Source organism: Odocoileus virginianus, chromosome 30 (genome assembly GCF_023699985.2).
Source record: "Odocoileus virginianus isolate 20LAN1187 ecotype Illinois chromosome 30, Ovbor_1.2, whole genome shotgun sequence".
Lineage (NCBI taxonomy): Eukaryota > Metazoa > Chordata > Mammalia > Artiodactyla > Cervidae > Odocoileus > Odocoileus virginianus.
This window is the reverse complement of record NC_069703.1, coordinates 26,100,987-26,123,954: the sequence shown is the minus strand read 5'-3', so window position 1 is coordinate 26,123,954 and position 22,968 is coordinate 26,100,987. Positions and strand designations below refer to the sequence as shown.

Here is a 22,968-nt window from a genome sequence, read left to right as displayed (position 1 = left end):
GCCCCTTAGTTAAAGTGAGCACCTTGCCCCTGCATGCTGGTGGTGGATGTGATAAAACCTAATGGACTTGTCCTTTAAGCTGCCTTGGTCTCCTGAAAGCCAAATCTGCTTATTATTAAGTCAGCGAATGTACTGTTGATGGATTTAGTGACTCTGTAGAAATCTGTGTGGCCAGACAGATAAATAATACATCATTTAAAGGTTTTTGATCTTTAACAGTGTTTTGGAAGAAGCCGTTCTTTAAAAGAAGCTAGGAAGAAGGATACATCATGGACAGGGAGAGAAATATATAAACAGTCAGTTATGATTAACCATGCTAGAGGAAGGGCGATTTATCTTTTATTTCCCTCTATAGAAAATACTACAAAATCATTGTCATGGGAAGCAGTGATTAAGCAGATCTTGTCTAACAGAGCCAGTCTGGCTTGGCTCAATATAACCGCAGAATCCATTTCTTCTTTTTCAGCAAGGGCATTGATGCAAATAGAATGTTACATGGATTCATGTAGATGATGCAAAAAGCTTATGGAAACTATTACAAACACACTGAGGTCTCTGTGCATGATGAATCTCACTCACAGCTTTGCAGCTTATAGGTGTTAGGGAGAAATCAATACTTATGATGACAGGTATGCTCTTTTGTCCTATGCATCCTATTTCCTGCACCACTTCAAACAATCTCAGTATTTACAAAACAGCATTTAAAAACTGCTCATTTAAATTCTCTGCTCCAAGAATCTTTAGTCATATCTTAGATTCATGGGATATTAATTGGTTTACTAAGAAGAAAATTGGAGCCATAAAAGTTTAGTAAACACTGGTTTATACAACAGTGAGCTGATTTCTTTCTCTTTCTTTCTTTCTTTTTTTTTTTTAAAAATTTCTTTACTATTTGCAGTAGGTCTTCTTGGAGTTTGAATCTCTCAGTGCAAGGTATAGAAGAATGTAGTTTGCAATGCTGCCCAAATTATTTGATCACAAAAACCTTTTTTGTAATGAGGAAAATGGGCTATAACATTGAAAAATGCTGCTTTGGGCTAAAATAAAGGGAGTTAATGGGATATAAATGCTTTATAGAATATAAAAATTAAATGAATTATATGATGCTATGATAATAATTATTATTATTATTATTATTATTATGACCACTATGTTCAAAGGAATCAATTGATTATCTCATTTCTTTCTACTGGGACCATTCAAACTATCTGTTTATGAGAAAAAGATAGAACTAAGACAGATGTATTTTGCACATAATTTTCCTCTGTGATAGTTTTATTTAAAAAAGATGTTAAGAAATAACTATACAAGCTTCTAGTTATCAAGCTTCTATCTGCTGCCTCAGTACTTTCACTACTTTTTTGAGATTTTGCACTACATTTATTAATATTAAAGAATAGTAACTGTCAATGCAATCTCCATCAAAATACATTGGCATTTTTCAAGAAATTAGATAATTCATTCTAAACTTCATATGGAATCTAAAAGCACCCTGGATAACCAAATGATTTTGAAAAATAATAACAAAGTTGGAAGTCCCATGGGTCTTAATTTCAGAAAATATTACAAAGCTAGAGTAATAAAAGCTCGGTGGTAGTAGACAGACAAGTAGACCAATAAAGAACCCAGAAATAAGTCAACTCATATATAGCCAAATTATCTTTGAAAAAGATGCCAAGGTCACCCAGTGGGAAAAGAACAGTCTTTTCAACAAATGGTGTTAGGAAAACTGGATATGCACATACAAAAGAATGAAGTTGGACTCTCATCTTACACCATATACAAAATTAAGTCAAAATGGATTAAATTCCTAAATATAAGACCTGTTAAACTTCTAGAAGAAGGGGGAAAGTTTCATGAGTTTGAATGTAATGTAATAATTTTTTGGATATGATACCCAAAGTACAGGCAACAAAAGCATAATAGGCAAATGTGTGTGTGTGTGTGTGTGTGCAAAGTTGCTTCAATCATGTCTGACTCTGTGTGACCCTATGGACTATAGTCTGACAGGCTCCTCTGTCCAAGAGACTCTCCAGGCAAGAATATTGGAGTGGGTTGTCATGCCCTCTTTCAGGGAATCTTCCTGACTCAGGAATCAAACCTGTGTCTCTTAGGTCTTCTGCACTGGCAGGTGGGTTCTTTACCGCTAGAGCCACCTTGGAAGTCCCAGTAGGCAAATGAGACTACATCAAACCTAAAAATTTTTGTGCAGTAAATTGACACAACCATAAAGTAAAAAGGCAACCTGTAATGAGAATAAATATTTGCAAATCATATATCTGAAAAGGAATTATTTTCCTGAGTATATAAATAACTTCTACAACAACAATCTTGAGAAAGAAAAACAGAGTTGGAGGTATCATACTCACTGACTTCAGACAATAGTACAAAGCTACAGTCATCAAAACAGTATGGTACTAACACAAAAACAGACACCTAGATAAGTGGAACAAAATAGAGAGCTCAGAAATAAACCAATGCACTCACCATGAATTAATCTATGAAGGGAAGCAAGGACATGTAATGGAGAAAAAACAGTCTTTTCCATAAGTGTGCTAAAAAAAACTGGACTCTGTATGTAAAAGAATAAACTTAGAGCATTCTCTAACACCATATATGAAAATAAACTCAAAATGGATTAAATACCTAAATGAAAGATTGGAAGCCATAAAATTCCTAGAGGAAAACAGGCAGAACACTCTTTGACATAAATCATAGCAACATTCTTTTAGATCTGTCTTCCAAAGCAAAGAAAATAAAGACAAAAATAAACAAATGGGACCTAATTAAATTCTTTTGCATAGCAAAGGAAACCACTGATGAAACAAAAAGGTAATCTAGTGAATGGGAGAAAATATTTACCAATGAGAGATTATGAACAGAAAACAAGACAGCTAAAGAGTGAGAATTTCACAATGGGTCTGAGATGTTTTTATTTGAAATTCCCTTTGATTTCAAATTTTGCTATTGGTGATTAAACACATCAAGGACTTGCTTGACTCACACAAGTCTGGGAAGCCTTTCACTACAAAGATCTTTGCAAAGTATTCAACAGCGGCTTGGAGGCTAGGCCTTCTTCTCACCCCCCCTTTGAGTTCATGGGCACCTACAGCATCTTTTTTTTCAGTTGAAGGGATGGTTATTTTATGTATAGACTTACACCATCTTTTTGGGCTTCCCAGATGGTGCTAGGGATAAAGATGTCACCTGACAATGCAGGAGATATAAGAGACAGGGGTTCAGTCCCTGAGTTGGGAAGATCCCCTGGAGGAGGGCATGGCAACCCACTCCAGTATTCTTGGCCGGAGAATCCCATGGACAAAGGAGCCTGGCGGGCTACAGTCCACTGAGTCACAAAGAATCAGACACGACTGAAGCAACTTAGCACATACCGTCTTTGGCCTTTAAACTCTCTAGAGCTTAAGACAATTCTGGTATTAGGTTGGAAACTCAAATGCCTTTAGTATTTCACAACATTCAGGTAGTCTTTAGAGTTTAGGGATTCATTGCTGTGATAGTGTTACCAAAAACACAAGTTCATGTGCCTGACACCTGGTGAGGTCAAACAATACTAAAACGTTGGAGTTTGGAACAGAGAAAGGTTTATTACAGGGCCATGCAAGGAGATGGGTGGCTCATGCCCTAAGAAGCACAAAGTTACTGAAAACTTTCATCAAAGCTCTTTTAAAAGCAAAAGGTGGGGGAGGAACATGGCTAACTGTTGCAAACTTCCTGGTGGTCAGATCCTTTGCTCTTGAAGTCAGGTCATGGTCAGGTAATGATGTTCCTGTAAATCTCTACCAAACGAACGTTATTCTCTGTCCTGACAAGAAAGGGCAAGGTTCCAAGGTACAACTTTCACCTTCCAAGGCCCCAGTCCTAGCTAAGAGGAGGCACAGCTCAGCTGCCAGCTCACTCAGGGCTAGGTCCCCAGACTCTGCCCAGCTGTCATCTCTGAGGGAGCCAGGTGCCCAACCCAACTAGCCCTCAGGCTCCTCAGGTCACCCAAAGCGGAGAGACCAGGTCCCACAGACTGTGACCCAGGCAGACTGCCACTACTGTTAGGTCACTGCGACAGGGACAGGGGAGAGGTTCACTGCTGCCTCAAGGCCTGGGCCAAGGCTAGTGGAAGGCCGTAGTGAGGGCTTTGGAGCTCTGCATGACATTGTGCCCAGTCTGTTCTCTGGGCCCCCACCAAGCTCACCTGCTGGCCCAAGGTGGGGTGAGCTGGAGGGCTTCCAGGAGAAGCCAGGATTCGCCCCTTACCTGACTCTTCATCTCACAACCACCACTCCACTGTGGTCTGATTCCCCTCACGAACTAGAATTCCATAACTGTTGGTTGCTTGTAGGCGGGGCCCACTGCTTCAGTGTCCAGTGGCGGAGCAGGACCCACTGCCTGGTAACAGAGATGAGTAATGACCCAGAGCAACGGGTCAAGGGCTTGGGCCCACTATGCTCTGCTATAATAGAAAGCCAGAACAAACCTTACTGAAAAATGGGATATGATTGCAGCATCATTTACTCCTATTTGTGGCATCCAAGAAGCTGCTTTTCTTATTAAAATATTGTACCCCTTTTACCTGCCCCCCCCCCTTTAAACCTTTTTTGCAGTGAAGGTGGTGGACATTCAGACTGAGAGTGGGTACCAAAAGCTACCAATCATCTTTCAAAATAAGAAGATGGTCCTGCTTGGGGAAACTGGCAAGGAGAAGCTCCTGGTCTGGGCTTCAAGATACTGAAGAAGGCCATGGAGGGCACTTAGATTGACAAGAAGTGCCCTTTAATATCTCTGAGGGCAGATTCTATCTGGTATGGTGACCATGATGAAGATGCAGAGGATTCCGTCATTAGCCGAGACTACCTCCGAACATCCGAAAGTACAAGTGCACCTTTCCCCTCACTTCAACGGTGTCGACCTACGACCCCAAGCAAAACGGTGCGCTTCAACGTGCTCAAGGTTATCAAGGCTGCCGGCACCAAGACGTTCCAGAAGTGCTGATACTACACCCCTGTTCATACACTTTTCTGGACCCTTGCGGCATCTTCCTCGGTCCGGATTGTGCTTCCGGTGCAAAGGTCACGGACAAAATGGCTTTGCCCGTGCAGGTCCCTCTCGGCTTATCAAGCTCAGCCATTGCTTTGCGGTGTGTTTCTCTGCAGGCGTGGCCTACAGAGCCAAGCGCTACCGTTACCTGAAACCCCAAGCAGAAGAGGAGAAGAGTATTAGCAGCTGAGAAGAAAAAGAAGCCGGATGAGCAGAGGCTCATTGAGGCAGAACTGGCAGAAGAAGCCCAAGAGGACAGCATGTTAAAGTGAGCCTGTCTGTCTCCAGAGCAGTATGATGAATAAAACTTGCTGTGGTCTGTGAAAATAAATAAATAAATAAAATAAAAATACTGTACCTTACTTTTGTTCTTCAAAGAGAGGATCCGTAGCTCAAAGAGAAAGCTTTTATTTAACGCATTTGCGACCTTTTTTTTTTTATAGCATCTGATCAAAGGACAGACTTGTACGAGGAAAAACTTTTTTCTCTATCCACCATACAGAGTTGATGAAAACGGTCCCGGCCTGCAGAAAGACCTTTTGGAGAAAAGTACATTTCCTGCACGGCCGGTTTACCTTGCCTTTGCCGTACAAAGGTTGCCAAGTGATAACAGGGTTAAGAAACTGCATTTTAGAAGTGAGCCTGCAGCGAGTTGGCTTAGAAGGCACAATCTCTATTTGTTACTTAGATCTTTTCAAAGAGTTACAGGTTTTGGAGACAGGGCCTCTCCTCACCAGGGAAAATCTACGATGCTAAAATTGCCCCCACTTTAATCTCTGGGAGCCATTCAAGATTATTGATTCTGATCATCCTTCAGGATACATTTATAGCAGATAACATTTTCCCTAACCCCACTGCTATTATTATAACAAACAAAATCAACAGTAAGTCCTTAATATTGCCTAATAAGTTCTGGGTCTCCACCTCACCTGCATGGGTTCACTGGCAGGTGAAGGAGACAGGAGGGAGCCGTGACACAACACACCTGTGTGACACCTTACTCTTTTGGAAGCCTTCTCCCTTCAGACCCCTTCCACTAGGGCTAGTGCTCCTCATACGTGTGTGTGTGTGTGTGCGCGCGCGCGCTAAGTGCTTCAGTTGTGTCTGACTCTTTGTGACCCTATGGACCATATCCTGCCAGGCTCCTCTGTTCCTGGGTTTTTCCAGGCAAGAATACTGAAGTGGGTTGCCATGCCTTCCTCCAGGGGATCCTCCCTATGCAGGGATCAAACCCACATCTCCTGCAAAGGCAGGAGGGTTCTTTACCACTAGCACCACCTGGGAAGCCCACTGTCCTCACGAGTCCCTCTCTTTTCCAAGATGATACTCACCCTCCTCTTTTCTTAGAGCCATAAAAGGCCAGCAGCTCTGGGAAACATTTGCACACACGTGCGAGGGTTGGAAAATACATTCGTTGTTGTTAACAGGTGTATGTTGCTCCACATTATCCAATTAACCTATTGTTCCCTATGGCTATTCTCATGGTGCCATGTGAATGAATGGTGGACCATAGTTAAATAATGGGAAATGAAATACCTTCTCTAATGCTAGGTGCAATATTTTATGCTCCCAATTTATAAGCATCCCCTTCCCCAATTTTCTTTGCTTTTTTGATTAACTGACCATTTCTGGGACATAATCAAATTGCATAAGAAAACTTCTACTATTCTTGTTCTTTAAGATGTTTTCCTTTCTTTTTTTTTTTTTTATTAAAAGCAAAAGAACAAACTTATTTTGCTAACTCAGTCACCTCTCTTCCACTTTTAAACATCACCTTTTACGGGGGTAAGGGTTCAGTCATTTTAGGATTGTGGTTCTCTTCCTTCTCCTCTTCCTTTCATTCTGAATGGCACATGGATTCAAGGAAAGCAGAGGCAAGAGGTGGGAAAGAGCGAGAGGGTCCTTCCTGGCTCCTGCTCAGGTGACTATCATCCTACCTTGGTTCTTGGTGCACCTAATGCTGAGCTGCTGTGATTTCTGCTCTTGAGGTCCACTTGCTTCCTCCCCCTCCTAGCCAGGATCTCCCTCTGATCTGACTTCTGCACCCCACCCAGGGCTCAGGATGTTCCACGTGCAATCCTGGAGCGCTTTGGAGCATCAAGCAACTGGTGGTGGGTGAGGTGTGTCTGAGCCTCTCTGCACCGATCTGCCCCAGCGCCATTTTACTCCCTTCTCTGGGTTTGGAATCTCCCCAGGATACACTCTGAAAATGACACACAAACCTTCATGCTAAAATATATTTATGAGCTCCTATTACCTCCCGACTCCAGATTTTACTTCAGGAGTGGTTCAACAAGCAAAGCTTTTGCAGGATTTCCCTGGTGGTCCTGTGGCTATGAATCTGACTTCCCAGTGCAGGGGACCTGGGTTTGGTCTCTGGTCAAGGAACTAGATCCCACATGCTGTAAGCAACAACTAAAAGATCCTGCTGTAACTAAGACCCAGTGAAGACAAATAACTAAATAAATATTTAAAAGAAAAAAAAAAAAAAGAAAGCTTTTGCAAATGAGTCTGAACATTCTTTTTCTGCTCTCTCCATTTCCAAGCTTGTCCCCACATCTTAACTTGGGTTTCCCCAGAAACAGACCTTGAGATAAGAGGTGATCCCAAGGACACAGCAGTAGGGGAGTAGGAATAGGAAGCAGGGAAGGAAAGAGCCTCTTACGGGTGCACTGTCAATCCAGCCATCACTCTGGGGCTAAATTCTGGGGAGACTCTGCGAGCAGAGAGAGAACACATGCCTCAGAATCAACTTACTCAAGGGGAGAGGGAGCTGGGATACATGAATTCCCATTAGTCAGGGGCGGAGGGCTGATCTCCCGTCTGGGAAGGGGTCAGGGGAGGGGGCGTAGTGTGTGTATTAATTCCTCCAAAGGAGACTCGGCCACAGGAGAAAGTTGTCAGGAAAATAAACACAGGTACTGGCAGTTCCTCTGACGAGAAATCTGCTTTTACATTATTTTATATTTTTTTTCAAGCTTTTGTCTGTTTATTCAAACACGATGTGTCTTTAGGAGTTTAAAAACAAGCTGGAGACACCACTATCCTTTGATTAATGCAGAGAGTCACTGAAAAGGGAATCAACACCATTGTAGCTTGTAACACTGGTGTATTAAAGAGCAAGCCCCTATCCATATCCCTGGACTGTAAACATGGGGAACCGAAGCATCAGAGGGAGCACAGAAGTGATCACACTGAACAGACGAGCCATTAAACTGTCTTCCTCATTCATACACTCAACGCACACTGAAGCAAAACTGAATTCCTCATCAAGCAAACATTTTTGCATAAGCTGCCTTCTCTTTATCTTCCTGCGCCTTTATCTTTTGCTTGACTTTCAGCAATTCTGCCTGGATAGCTTTATCTTCTGGTGCTATCTCCTGAGCTTTCTTAAGATCAGCCAATGCTTGTTCATATTCTTTCAATCCTTGCCATCCGTGGGCTCTATGGTACAGTGCTTTGGTATTTGATGGGTCTATTTCAAGGGCCTCCAAACAGCTATCGACAGCTGTGCGCCCTGCCAAGCAAACATCTTCAGTTTGCAAGCACCAATATTCAGCACGCAGCTCAAAGCGACAGGCTGCAGCTTTGCTCCATCTGCGTCCTCAGCAACAGCTCTGGAGCCTTCCACATACCTTAAAACTTTTGTGTATTTTTTAACGGCCATCTCCCACTTCTGGGATTTGAAAAACATATTTCCAATGTTTTTTAAGTCTTCTGATATTAATAAAATTTTATCTACATCTTTTAAATCCACATCTGCATCCTCGGGGAAATCTGGGTGACTGTCACCAGGTCCATCCTTTGGGAATATTCCCCAGTCATCCCCTCCTTTCAGTTCTCCGCATCTGCAATAACGCACAATTTGGCAGGTTTTTCACCTTTCACCTCCACATTTTCTAGAATCTTTGCCACACCCATTCCTTTAATCACTTGGCCAAACATTACGTGCTTCCCATCCAAGTGCGGAGTTGGAACAGTGGTGATGAAGAACTGGAAGCCGTTGGTGCTGCTGCCCGCATTTGCCATGCTCAGCAATCCCTCCCTGTCACGCTTATAATGGAAATTTTCATCTTCAAATTTTTCATCATAAATGCTTTCTCCACCTGTCCCATTCTGATTTGAGAAGTCTCCACCCTGAATCATAAGTTTCTTAATAATTCTATGGAAAGGACATCCTTTGAAATGGAGAGGTTTCCCAGTGGTGGGTCCAATGCCTTTTTCTCCTGTACACAATGCACAAAAATTTTCTGCAGTTTTGGGTACAATATCTGCAAACAATTCTAAGACAATTAGACCAACTCGCTCCCCTCCGATGTCCACGTCGAAGACTCGAGGGTTACTGGGGTTGGAGGGCTTAGCCTGGGGGGATGGATGCGACACTGTAGCCTGAGAACGCGTGTACGACTGCCTCGTAACACCGCGTGGTCACCATGAAGCTCGAACCCTAAAGTCACCCATTATTTTATATTTTATGGTAAAGTTTCCAACTGGTGTACTGTAACCCAGTGGAGGGCCAGAAAGGATATTGAGCCCTCAGCCTTTTTGCAGCTATGGGGGGCCTGGGACAGCTGCAATCTAAGGGCCAGTCACCAACTGTGAGCAGCTTTTGGGAGGCTACAGAGTTGCTGTGGCCAAGAGAATAATGGCCCCTAAAGATGTACACATCCTAACCCCAAGGTTAGGGTCCTTAAGAGGGAGACAAGAGGATCAGAGTCAGAGTAAAAAGGGATGTCAACTCAGAGTGATGTGGCCCCGAGCCATAGAATGCCGACAGCTCTAGAAGCTAGAGGAGGCAAGGGAATGAACTTCCCCCTAAAAGCTCCAGAAGGCATACAGATTTTGATTTTAGCTAAACTTACCAGATGACCCTGGGTAAGCAATTTGGACCTTTGTGTTCTGTATTAGCACACTGATCATAAAATGGAAGTAGAAAAATGAAGGCATTGCAAAATAATACTTCAAAAATTTAAGAGCAAATTTAAGAGCATAAAAGCCATTTTTCAAGTTTCTTATAAAAAAAATGTCAAGATACAAGAGTTTGTGAGCTTCTTACATGTCTCCCAACTTGTTTAGACTTGATCCTGTCTAGCTTTGGTATGCAGACACTTGATTGGCCTTAGTGACTGTCCACTGACACAAAGCCCAACGGTGGTACAATCAACCTGCCACCTGGTATAAGCTCTGGGGTATCAAAGACTTCACAGGTTCACATAAGTGATAACAAATACACAGGATTGCCAACAACTGGAACCTCTGGCTTTCCTCTTTTGGTGGCACCTCTAATAATTACACTTACAAAGAACTGAAAAATTTAAAAAGCAACTTCTAATCGTCCCTGGGAGGCATGACAGATATGTATTTTCTTGCATAAACTATAGTTTAACCATCACAACATAAAGTAATGACAAAGTACTGAGACATCAAAAATCCAGTGAAACAAGAACATCTGTGAGGAAATGGGATAAATTAATTATATGAAGTATAAGATTGACCTACTCATTCTTTTTTTAAACTGATATCTCAGTAAAATAAAATTAAAACAAGCAGTAGGTAGAAGAATGATTTTAACACCTACAATGATCCTCTTGAAGAGAAAAAATAAATTCTTCTTTAAAAAAAATTTATTCCTTCATAAACATGAATGTTAACAGAATAAAAGTACTTTCCTGGGTGATAAAAATGTGTTCTTAAATAAAAAAACACCAGTTGTTTAAAGGCTTATGCTTAATAGAATGTGAAGTCATCAGCTAATAATATTTTGTAAAATATTTTTTGAGGACGATGGCCGACAAAAATTCTGAGAATCAGCCTTGGAGAATTAATCCAAAATATGGAAAGGGCTAGATGACGAAATTTTTAATTGCCATGTGATTTGCAGTAGCCAAATATTTTACCCAAATATCCACTGATGGAAGAAGGCTTAAGGAAATTATGATAGGGTAATTAGATAAATGGTTAATCAGCCATTAAAAATCATTTATTCCAAAATATTTTTTGAGTGTCTGCTACATGCTAGGTACTACTCTAGGTGTTAGGGATATGGAAGGGAAGAAAACACAAACAATCCCCATTCTCCGTAGGCTTACATAAAGAAAGAGAAAGATACACAGTAAATAAATCTGTTAATTAAATATATGACATGAATATGTAGGGCTGGCCTTGTGGGCTTGTGACAGGACCCTGCTTTTATCAGGGCCTCTCTCTTATTTTAATGCTATGCTGGCAGCCTTTTTAAAATTCTTGTTAATTTTTAAGCAAGGGCTGCACATTTTCAATCTGCACTGTGTGCATGCTAATGTCAGTTGTGTCCGATTCTTTGTGACTCTATCGACTGTAGCGTGCCAGGCTTCTCTGTCCATGGGGATTCTCCAGGCAAGAATACTGGAGTAGGTTGCTATGCCCTCCTCAAGGGGATCTTCCCAACCCAGGGATAGAACCCGTATCTCTTATGTCTCCTGCATTGATAGGTGGGTTCTTTACCACTAGTGCCACCTGAGAAGCTTGCACCCCACCAATCAAGGTTAAGAGGGATATCAGGAAGGGAGGGGATTGCAATTTTTTAGATCAGAAGGGGTCAGAGTAAGCATCTCTGATGTGATATTTAAGCAAAAAGATCAAAGATGTCATGGTTATGAAAATTATCAATATTATGGGAAATGCTTATTATATATTTGTTAGGTTAATGATTGCTATTGAGTAAAAATATATATATATATAAGTTTGGGGTTTTGGGGTTCAGAAAAAAAATCTTGAAAAATGCTCTTTCCCTCTCTCCCCCACACCAATCCTGCTGGCCTTACCTTCACATACAGAATCCAACAAGTCTCACCCAATCCAAGCACTGTTTTCTCTCTAGTTTCTTAACTGGAGCCTCCTATCCAGGTTTCTTGCTTCTAAATTTGTCCCCTCTAAGCTATTCTTCACACTGCAGTAACTGATTCTTTTCAGACCTAAATCAATTATGTACTTCTCTGCTCAAAACCTTTCAATGGATTTTCATTTTACTCTAACAATTCCAGATCATCCCTGCCCTGACCTCCTCTGTGGCCTCCTACCCTATCTTTCCCCCAACTCACTCTGTTCTGCCGTTGGCTTCCTGGCTGTTCCTGGAACGCATGGACTATACTCCCACCGCAGGACATTTGCACGTGCTGTTCACTGCTCAGGGTATTCTTCCTTTGAAGAGCCACACTGTCCCTCACTTCCTTAAGGTCTTTGCTCACATACTACTTTATTAGATGCACCTTCCTGGCCACCTTATTTAAAAAAACAAACCATCCATTCCACAATCCAATACACTCTGTCTTCCTATCCTGCTACATTTTTCTTTGTAGGACTTTAGACTTACTATCATATTATTGTTGTTGTTCAGTCTCTCAGTCATGTCCAGCTCTTTGCAACCCCATGTACTGCAGCACACCAGGATTCCTTGTCCTTCACTATCTCCTGGAGTTTGCTCAAACTCATGTTCATTGAGTCGGTGATGCTATTCAACCATCTCATCCTCTGTCTCCCCCTTCTCTTCTTGCCCTCAATCTTTCCCAGCATCAGGGTCTTTTCCATCAGGCGGTCAAAGGATTGGAGTTTCAGCTTCAGCATCAGTCCTTCCAATGAATAGTTAGGCTTGATCTCCTTTAGGATTGACTGGTTTGATCTCCTTGCTGTCCAAGGGACTCTCAGCCTCACACAGTTCAAAACCAGCAGGTCCTCAGCGCTCAGCCTTCCTTACAGTCCAGCTCTCACATCTATACATGACTCCTGGGAAAATCTGGAATTTCTGTACATGACTTTTCTTGAATTTACAGTCATGTAGGAAAAACTGGAAAATTTCCAGTAGTCATTTTACTAAATACTTTCATTTATTTTTTTATATAACACATACATGTGACTACAAGCTCCATGAAGGCAAGCATTTTGTTTTGTTCACTGTCTGTTTTACATCGCCAAACTCAAAAACAGTGTCTGACACACAGTAGACACCATAAATAGTACTCTGAATGAATAAACCAAAGTGAAGCAAGTTACGTACATTATTACCCCAACTATGGAAAAACATTTGCTTCTAAGAAAAAATTTAGTGATAGTAATATTTATGCCAAAGTTTTGGGGTATAACTCTCTTTTCTGAAGTTTCTTTAAAGTAATTGCACTACTTCTATACATATTTAAAAATCAGCATCATTTGCCTACTCTAAGTATTAAGATACACTAATGCAATAAATCAGATATTTTCTGATTTATTTTCAGACATTTTCCCATTTATTTTCAGATATTTTCCTGGAACATTTTTTTCAAGTTTGCTTAATGGATTTTACTTGAGATGAAACAAATGCACAGTGAGCTGATATGTCTTATCCTAGGGAATTTTAGTGGCTTGTGATTGCAAATCCCCATAAACTGATCACATTAAAAAATAAGCCTTTAATTCCAGAATAGTTTTAGATTTATAGAAAAATTGCAAAGATAACAGAGAATTCCCATGTACTCCACACTGTTCCACCTATTATTAATATCTTTCATTAATATGCCACAGTTATCTTATTAACCAACATTGATACACGATTATTCACTCAAGTCCTTGCCTTATTCATATGTTCTCGGTCTTTATCTAATATCTCTTTTTTGGTTCCAGTCTCTCCTCCAGGATATTATACCACATTAGTCATCCTGTCTACCTGGGCTCCTTTTGGCTGTGACTATTTCTTAGACTTTCTCTCTTTTTGATGATCTTGGCACTTTTGAGTGGTATTGGTTAGCTATTTTGTAGAAAGTCCTATTGAGATTTGCTTTGTGTTTTATTCCATGATTAGATGGATTATGGATTTTTGAGAGGAATATCACAGAAAGTGCCATTCTCAACACATCATATCAAGGGTGCGTGCATGCTAGCTAAGTTGCTTCTGACTCTGAGACTCCATGGACTGTATCCCACAGGCTCCTCTCTCTATATGCCACATCTTCTTTATCCATTCATCTGTTAATGAACATTTAGGCTGCCCCCATATCTTGACAATTGTGAAAAATGGTGCTATGAACATCAAAATGCGTGTATCTTTTAAAATGGTTTTTTTTTGGATATGTACTCAGGAGTGGAATTGTTCAGTCATCTAATAGTTCTATTGCATGAATACTCTTAAAAGTTTTATCTTTGCAATATATAGCAAAGAGCTCTAGCTCCTCAAGTAACCTCTTAATTGTTATGCTTTCTCTTGATGAAGACAATTCCAATTCCATCCAACACTCCCACGGACACTCCTGCCAGGCCCTGAGGTGGTATGTCCAGTTGTCTATAAAATTAAGTCCAGCCTTGCTAGTATGGTTCTGAGATTTCCTGGACAGCAAGTAACTGCTGAAGCAGGCTCCTTACCATGCCTTCAGCATTCACACTTTCCCTGCTGCTGCCTTGAAAGTCTTTCTCTCTGCCTCTTCCTTAAATCCCTAATTCACTGACCATGAGTCTGCAGAAATTTCCCTCATCCCACAGCAGAAATAACTTCTCACTCCTTGTTCTCACCAGGCTTGTCCCTGGACCACAGACCTGCTTCATTCTGTCTCCTGGTTTTGCACATCAGCTTAATATCCTCTATTAAACTCTCGGTTTCTGGAAGCCAGGTTATCTTATCACACAGCCATAATGCCTTCCATTATAGGACTTCAATAAATGTCAGATCGAATCAACCCAGTTTGTATTTGAAAATGTCAACTGTTTGATTGACTCATTTCCTACTTGCTTCTGAGTGGCGTTATCCATCTATACATTTGTTCTTCCAATATTACCAATGAGATTTCACTTTGTCCTCCTATTTTATGCAGAGCTTTATTTATTTCAGCTGACAGATCAATAATGCATGGTGAGATTCACAGGTCAGGCCTCTTCCTGGTCCTTCTGATGGAGATGCTACCTGTATCTCTACCTTTGAAATAATGGAAGAGTTGGACCACTCTACCTCTTTTGGCTGGGTCACCTTGTACTGGTGACACAAACCCTCTGGGCCTCTGTCACAGGGCATTTAAGAAAATTATTGAGGTTAGGAATAGAAACCGTTGACCATAAATAGTAAGTATTAACAGGGGCTGGGAACTCTCTGTGTATGTTATGTGTACATCATGTTTACTCTTCACAACAGACTTAGGAGGTAACTATTCTTATGCCCATTTTACAGTTCAGAAAACAGGCACAGAAAAGCTAACTAGCAATCCAATGCTATAAAGAAGGTGAAGAACAACAGATCTCAAATTCAGACCCAGAGCAGTCAATCCCCACTCTCTGTTCCCCACTAAGTCCTTTGTGAAATAGCTGCCCCCAAAACTTAAATATTGGCTCTATTTATATGGAGGGAATATATACAGGAGATTACCTGAAACCACTGTTGCCTCACATTTTCTCAGGTCCTCAAAAAGAAAATGACTCAGCAAATACTGAGTGTCTAATATAGTCAAGGCATGAGCAGGATTCTTGCAAAGTCAATTCAAATCCTAATATAAATGAGTTCCTTGTTTCTGACATATGATGTCTTTCAACATATCTTTCACTGTAGTGGAAACTCCTGCTTGAAGGACCAACTTCAGTACATGCTTCTGCGGGTAACACTGTGAGCACCGGGCTTTATAAGAGAGGATATCTGTGGTCTGTGTCACGCAAACTCATACTCTTCATGAATAGTCCCTCATTCCACCAATCAAAACCCCATGTGACACCTTGAGAGTCCTAAAAGTGAATGACTGGTACTAGGATATAAAATAATTGGAGATGCTGGTTTAAAAAAAAAAAAAACACTAGTCAAACAGAGAGTAAAGTCCAGTCTTGTTAACCCAAATTCTGGCAATTGATTATGACCCCATCAACAGACTATATTATTGACAAAATCCAAGCCTGGACTTCTCAAAGAGTGCCGTGGTATCCAAGTGACCATGAGCTATGGGAGACCATAACTATTAACTAACTACTTTGACTGGTAATGCTGATGACTTTCCTTGCACAGTTAATACTTGGGAGATGTTTCTGCTTTTGATTTCCTTTTAGCCAAACCGGTGGCTATTGTGTAAATCCTCAACCAGGGGTGATAATGCCCCGATGGGACATTGTTGGTTGTCACCATTGCAAAGGGTTGCTACTAACATCAAGTGCATGGAGGCCAGGGATGCTGCAAAACATCTGACAATGCACACACCAGCAACCCCAGCAAAGAATTCTCCAGCTCAAAATGTCAACAGCTGAGGCCGAGGAACCCTGGTGGAGCTGCATGCTCCATTCCTCAGTTCTTCCATTCAGTGGTGAGAATGCATAATACAGTGACATTTTGAAATCTTAAATGTTTTGTCCAAATGCACACCACATGTAAATGTGTAGATCTTCGGAACGCTTTCAGTCCCCTTTGACATGGAGGTTGCCAGTGTCTTAGGAACTGGGTGGGTGGGATGGATAAGCACACAAGTGCACACAAGCCCCTCATGTTTCTGAATTTCTCTTCTGCCCATGCCCTGTTTTAAAATTTTCTTTTTTGGGCTTCCCTGGCGGCTCAGTAGAAAAGAATCTGCCCGCCAGTGCAGGAGACATGGGTTCGATCCCTGATCCGGAAATATCCCACAGGCCACGGAACAACTAAGCCCATGCACCACAACTCTCGAGCCTGTGCTCTAGAACCCTATGTGCAGCAACTACTGGGCCACATATTGCAGCTACTGAAGCCTGCATGACCTAGAGCCTCTGCTCCATAACAAGTGAAGCCTGCCCACCGCAACCAGAGACTATCCCCACTCTCTGAAACTAGAGAAAAGCCTTTGCAGCAACAAAGACCCAGCACAGTCAAAACTATAAATATAAAAAAAAAAAAAAATTTCCCCTTATATCAGCATTGTCTATCTTCTCAGCTTAGAGCTGCTCAGGGCTTAAAGTATTTAGAAGAACCAGGTTAAAACTGTGCTTTAAATGCAATTTCAGAGGCTTTTTCACAATCAAACAGCTAAAGGAGGGAAAGAGAGACAAGGTCAGGAAGAGGACAGGAACTTAAGTCTGTCCACAATAGGTTGGTTTGTGAAACTTTGTACTATTCCAAGGCCAGACTAGGGTCTTCTTCTGATATTCATCACCCTGCCCTCTGCTTGTCACAGCCTCCATCACAAAATGATACACTTTTTTTTAAAGTATAATTTTTTTTTAATTTAAAGTAAAATTTGAAACTAGGAAATGGAAAGCTCATGGTTTTTAATGAGCCTCAACTAAGGTCTCTCAAACTTACCATGTCAATCACATTCACTATTCACATAGAGTAAAAGGTCTATTTATTTTCAAGTGTCATGGAAACATGACATTTATGACAATTCCATCTTTGGTCTGTACACTGGTGGTTTGTTGGTAGCTTCCTTGCCTTCAGCTTCTCTCTTCCTTCAGCTTGATTCTCATTCATTCATCCTTTCCACAAATATCCCCTGGGGTATCTTGCTTTCTGCTGCAGAGACTCCAGAGGGAAAGTGGGAATGTTCTCATCTCATGGGAACGCACAGAGCTCTTCCCTTCCTTTCCCTGTTGGGGCTGGGGAGGTTTCCTCTTCGTAGAGTGAGGACCAACCTGGAGAAACAGAGGAACAGAACTTTCCTATTAGGAATATCTCAACATCACCCCTCAGATGCCCATCCTCCATTCCTGCACCCTGCTGAGTGTTCCTTCAAGTGCTACTTCTTCCTAACCTACTCACATCGGCTTCGCTTGTTTTTAATTAATAACATCAAGAAGATCCGTCTTCTGTTACTCACGGAGTTTTCAGCTCTCTACATGTGTGTGTTAAAAGTTTAAGTCGACCACGGTGGGGAGTGATGCCAGGGGTGGATTTAAGCTGGACCTTGAAATTCTGTGAACCTCTGTGCCAATAACATCTCCCCACTCTGGTCTGTAAACACATGCAGGGCCACCAAGTAGCGACCCATCCCTAAAGGTCAGTGTCAGGAAATCAGCGAGTCTGTGTCTTCATGCCTCCTTCAGGAAGCAATGTTTCAGGGGAGGAAAACGTACTTTTCAGCTCCCAAATTTTCCTCTAGATGGTTAAAAGGAAAAATGCCATCTCTCGGCTCCCACCCTGAGAAGAATGCTGCAGGGCCGCCTGGGCTTTGCTAATAAAAGCGGAAAGTGTAAAAGGTTTGGCGATGACTGGCTTTCGCCCTTGGACGGAGAAATGAGATCACGGTTTTCACGAAGGACAAGAACCGCCGCTGCCGCCACCGCGGAGTCTGCCGCTTCCTCTCCCAGCGCGGGTCCTGTATTACATCACCGGTGAGCTCCTGGGGGGTCAGGGGCAGCGGAGGCTCCACCTGGGTCGCAGCCCCCCGACTCCGGAAGATAAACACAAAACAGCAAGGGTGTAGGGGGAGGGGGCGAACGAGAGGGAGAAGGAAAAAGGAGGACCAGGTTTCCCACCACCCCTCTGAATGTGAGGAGGGTGTTGCACTGGCGTCTGGTCCTTAAGCAGCCGCACCCCAAATTTCATTCCCGCATCGCACCCCCCCCAACTCCCCACCCGCCCTCTACTCTCAATTACGACATCCAAAGCGGCCAGGGAAGTCGCCTTGAGAGGCCCAAGGGGGACTGGGCAGAGAGGCTCCCAGGGACTGGGAGGGACCGCGACGCCCGCGCCTCCTCGGGGGAGTGGGGGGGGGGGGGATGCGGCTGCCGCTGCGCCCCCGCCCGGCCCAGCAAGCGGTGCCTCCCCCGCCAGGCGACAGCAGCCGGACGGGGGCGGCAGAAGCGCCTCCTCCCCGCCCGGAGCCGAGACGGCGGCGCAGGGGGAGGAAGGCGCCTTACCTTGCCCCCGATGAGGGGCGGATCATGCTATGGCAGCGCCGGCGAGCGACAGCGGCGGCGGCGGCTGCGGCGATCGGAGCCCAACCAGCAGCCCCGGGAGCTCGACCGGAGCCGGGGGCGCCGCGGCGCGAGCCCGGGACGGCGGGGACTCGGGAGCCCGGAGCGCCGCGGTGACGGTCCCCGTCCTTCCTCCGCTCGAGGACTACGAGTGCAAAATCTGCTACAACTACTTCGACGCAGACCGGCGAGCGCCCAAGCTGCTGGCGTGCCTGCACACCTTCTGCCAGGAGTGCCTGAGCCAGCTGCAGCTCCGCGCCGCCGCCGCCGCCACCGCCGCCGCGCCTGAGCGCACGCCGCGCCCGCCGCCCTGGCACGGCCCGCCCGGCGCCATCGCCTGCCCCGTGTGCCGCCACCGCACGCCGCTGCCCGACAGCCGCGTGCACGGCCTGCCCAACAACACCAAGCTCGCCGAGGCCTTCCCGCTGGCCCTCCGCGCCGCGCACGACCCGCTGCCCCAGGACCGTCTCCCGCCGCTGCCCGCGCGCCGCCCAGCGCCCACTTCGGCCCCGTCGGCCGCCGCGGCCCCGGCCCCGCCGCCGCCGCCGTCCTCCGAGGACGCGGCCGGAGGACCACACGCCCGCGCCGGCCTGCGCGCGCCGGGCAACTACGAGAGCTGCCAGAACTGCAAGCGCGCCGCGCTCACCGCCGGCTGCGTGTGCGTCGTCTTCTCCTTCCTCTCCATGGTGGTGCTGCTCTTCACCGGCCTCATCTTCGTCAACCACTACGGCGGCGGCGGCGGCGGCGGCGGCGGCGGGGCCCCCCCGGGGGGCGGGGCGCCCCCTGGTGCAGCCCCCGCAGCCGGCTCGCCCTCGCCCTCGCCCGTGGGACCCATCTGCCTGTCGGTGGCCAGCATCCTGGCGCTCTTCTCGGTCGTCATCACTTGGATCATCTGCTGGCTCAAGTACCGGCCCGAGGGCGCGGCCCCGGGCTCGGCAGGGGGCGGTGGCGGCCCGAGGGCGCGGGCTGCGGCAGCGGCGAGCGGCGCGCGGAGGAGCGGCACGTAGCGGGGCCGCACGCCTGGCCTCCCTCGCGCACCTGCAGCCCCGCGCGGCCCTAATGGTGGGGGCCTCTGGTCCCGTTGCGTTCGAGCTTCTCCGCCCTCTCCCCTCCGGCCCTGGACGCGCACCCCCTCGCCGCCTGGCCATTGAGGAGCCTCGGTTTTCCGCCTCTCTGGCCTTTCCCGTCCACTTCGCGCTGGGCCAGAGAGGGAAAGCGAGGAGGCAGGGATGCGGGTGGGGAGTCGCGTCTCCGTGGACTCTTCAAGGTCAGCCCCCTCCATGCATCTCCCTCATCCTCGCCAGAATGCACAACCATCCCTCTCCGGAGTGCGAAGATTTGCAAAAAGAGGAGTGGGACACCCATGGCCCTGCGTGGAAGCTGGTTTTCTGACTACCGTGACTTGGGCGTTTCTTTAAGCGTATGGGTGCGCGCGCGCGCACACCCGCAGCAGTTGTGAATGGGCTTGAGTTGTCCTGAGGAAGAACGAATGAGATGTGAACGTGAGAGAAAGGCCTCCCTGCCCCCTGGAGGTCCTGGAGGGTGAGTGAGCCGGATCGCTGGGAGTGATGTACAACCTTCGGGGGCGTCACGCGTGGGGACGCTGGATAGAACAACGGCCCAGCATCCGTGCGCAATTGAGCAGGTGCTCAGCGCGCGTGCGCGCCCTCATCTGCCTCCAGATTATTTCGAGCAGAACGGTGGTGAAGCGCCCTGGGCGGTGGATCCTTCTGTTAGTGGCCCGACAGAGTCCAAGAAGTCCCACCTCCTGGAAACTTGGGATCGGTTTATTCTCGATGTTGCTACCAGGAAGTCATTTCATCTTCTGTAACTGGACTCAGGGAACTTCAAGAGCCCGTTCTCTCTTCTCTCAAAACTGACTTACTGTTGCCCCCACCTGGAAGATACTGAAAGCTATTCGCGCAGAATAGAAACTGTAGGCTTCCCCTGCCTTTTTTCTTAATTTCATTTTTAAAATAATTTATTTTAGAGTATATAAATCTGGAAAATTTGTGCATTAAAATTTCTGGAAAAGTTGTTTGATAAGCAGTAATATTCCTGCCGTACCTCTAGTCCGAATACATTTTGAAATGAGGGGCATACAATAAACGCGTGTTGATTCAAGATTTTATACTGTGAAATAACTGATTTTCAATTATCTGATAAAAAAAAATACTGCCCAAAGACAAAACCGATAAATCAAGTACGAAGTTTTTCTTCCTTTGATTACAAATATACATTATTTTGAATGTAGCTGTTTGATATTGATTTAATATTAGAAATTACTGAAATGTTCACTTCTCATCACATTAGATGAAAAAGAATACATATCTATCCGGTTTTGTAACTAAAAAGATGAATTGGAGTGTATGTTGCAGGTGGATTTGATGCTTTTTTTAAAGAAAAAAAAAACAGTTGTTCTAAATGTGTTTTATATGAAAACATTCTTTATTCCATCTTTTGAAATTTGGAATAAGACAAAGTTTTCATGCCTAAACACCACAGAAGCTACTGAGGGTATGCTGTTATTCCTCATGTATTTATGCAAGCTGTCTGCATGATATCCTGACACTATTCTATTAACTGAACTTGAATGGAGCATTTGTATCTATCATAGAGTGAAGTGATTTACTGGCCATTGACAAGTGGTATGGCTGCAATTTAGGAATTGCAATATGATGTGTTTTATGTCTGCACTGTCAATAAAAATAAGCATTTCTAGAAAAACCTATTTTCATGAAACTTATTTCATGGGAAAATCGCTCCATGTTATTTGGGCCGCACTTCTTTTTCTGAAATACATATATCCTCATCCAGATTCTAACTTCACATTTTGAATAGGACTGAGAGAGAAATAATTCACATGTGGGAATGCACTGCAAGGACATTTCATGGAATTACTGGAACTCCTAAAGGCCAAGTGAGATCTGTTGTATTTTAAAGTTTTACCCACCCACTACTATAAAATTCCCCTAAAATGAAACTCTGTTGTCAGATTTTGTTCTCAGTTTCTGTAAAATGTTTTCAGGTTCCTAATATGAACAATCACATTCCAGAGATTGGTTTTAATTTACTTTTACCTCCAACAAGTTACTTATGCTATTTTAATTTCTATATTCATTTTTATCTTTTATACTGTTTGCCTCCAGTGCTGAGATTCTAGCATTCACATATGTTCAGTGGTACAAGTGCAAACTACACGTGTATGTATAGTACATGCTAGTCACAGAACTTGGCTTTGTGGATGTAACCATGTGTACATCCACATGTGGGCACGCCCATGTGTTTGTTATTTCATTCCCTCAAATTGACAACCTAGAAGTCTGTCTAAAGTTACTTGGGGACCAGCTTGCTTGAGTTTGTGTTCCAGAGAGGAAGGTAAAACAATGACATAAACTGAATTATTGCTCATAAAAATCTTTGAATTGCCTGAGTCACAATACAAGCCACATTGCACATCTTTCATAGGTTGTATACATGTAAAGCTCTTATAATGAGAAATGTGAATACTTTAAAATCAAGTAGATACAATTAGGAGCTCAGAACCTGAACCTGGAGAGATTGTTGGGTTTTTTTTTTTTTTCTTCGCTAACTTTTTTGCTTTGTTTAGTGCTAATTTCTGAGTTCTTTATCAGGAATTGAGTGGCAGGATAAGGTGATGGAAAATATTTTTCCAACTTCGAGTGGTTTTCTGGCATTCAGGTGCCCCCCATTTTGCAGATATAATATCATCATTTCCACCTCCTGTGGAAAGTCCTGGAATACCATCAGTATTTAGCAGTAATTTAGCAGTAGTTGTTGAAGTGACCAAGGAGATGTCTGCAGGAATCTTGTAATGATGGAAGACTCCTTTCTTGTGGAAATGCTGTAACTCAGCCCTGAGCACATCTCTAGCTCATGAGTATGAACCACCAGTAAAGTCACTGCAAAATGCCAGACTTGGTCTGGGCTGCACACATGCTCAAGAACTTGTGGTTTCCATGGTCCAGGTTCTGCTTATGTTCTGAGACTGTTAGGTAGAATTATTATAATTAGGTAGAATTATCATGAGGCTTCAATAGCATCTAA

The 22,968-nt window shown here is 44.1% G+C and overlaps 1 protein-coding gene and 2 pseudogenes across 1 annotated transcript; 2 read left to right on the top strand and 1 right to left on the bottom strand.

The window, feature by feature from the left end:
• The first annotated feature begins 622 nt into the window (after nucleotides 1–622).
• On the top strand, nucleotides 623–5,324 carry LOC110148654 (small ribosomal subunit protein uS17-like; annotated as a pseudogene).
• Nucleotides 5,325–8,265: 2,941 nt separating this feature from the next.
• On the bottom strand, nucleotides 8,266–12,166 carry LOC110148668 (peptidyl-prolyl cis-trans isomerase D pseudogene; annotated as a pseudogene).
• A 5,765-nt stretch (nucleotides 12,167–17,931) lies between these two features.
• On the top strand, nucleotides 17,932–19,998 carry RNF228 (ring finger protein 228). Its single transcript, XM_070458699.1, has 2 exons — nucleotides 17,932–18,315; nucleotides 18,758–19,998. Exon 2 carries the CDS (start codon nucleotides 18,873–18,875, stop codon nucleotides 19,905–19,907), a length of 1,035 nt encoding a protein of 344 aa, XP_070314800.1. The 5' UTR covers nucleotides 17,932–18,315; nucleotides 18,758–18,872; the 3' UTR covers nucleotides 19,908–19,998.
• The last annotated feature ends 2,970 nt before the right edge of the window (nucleotides 19,999–22,968 follow it).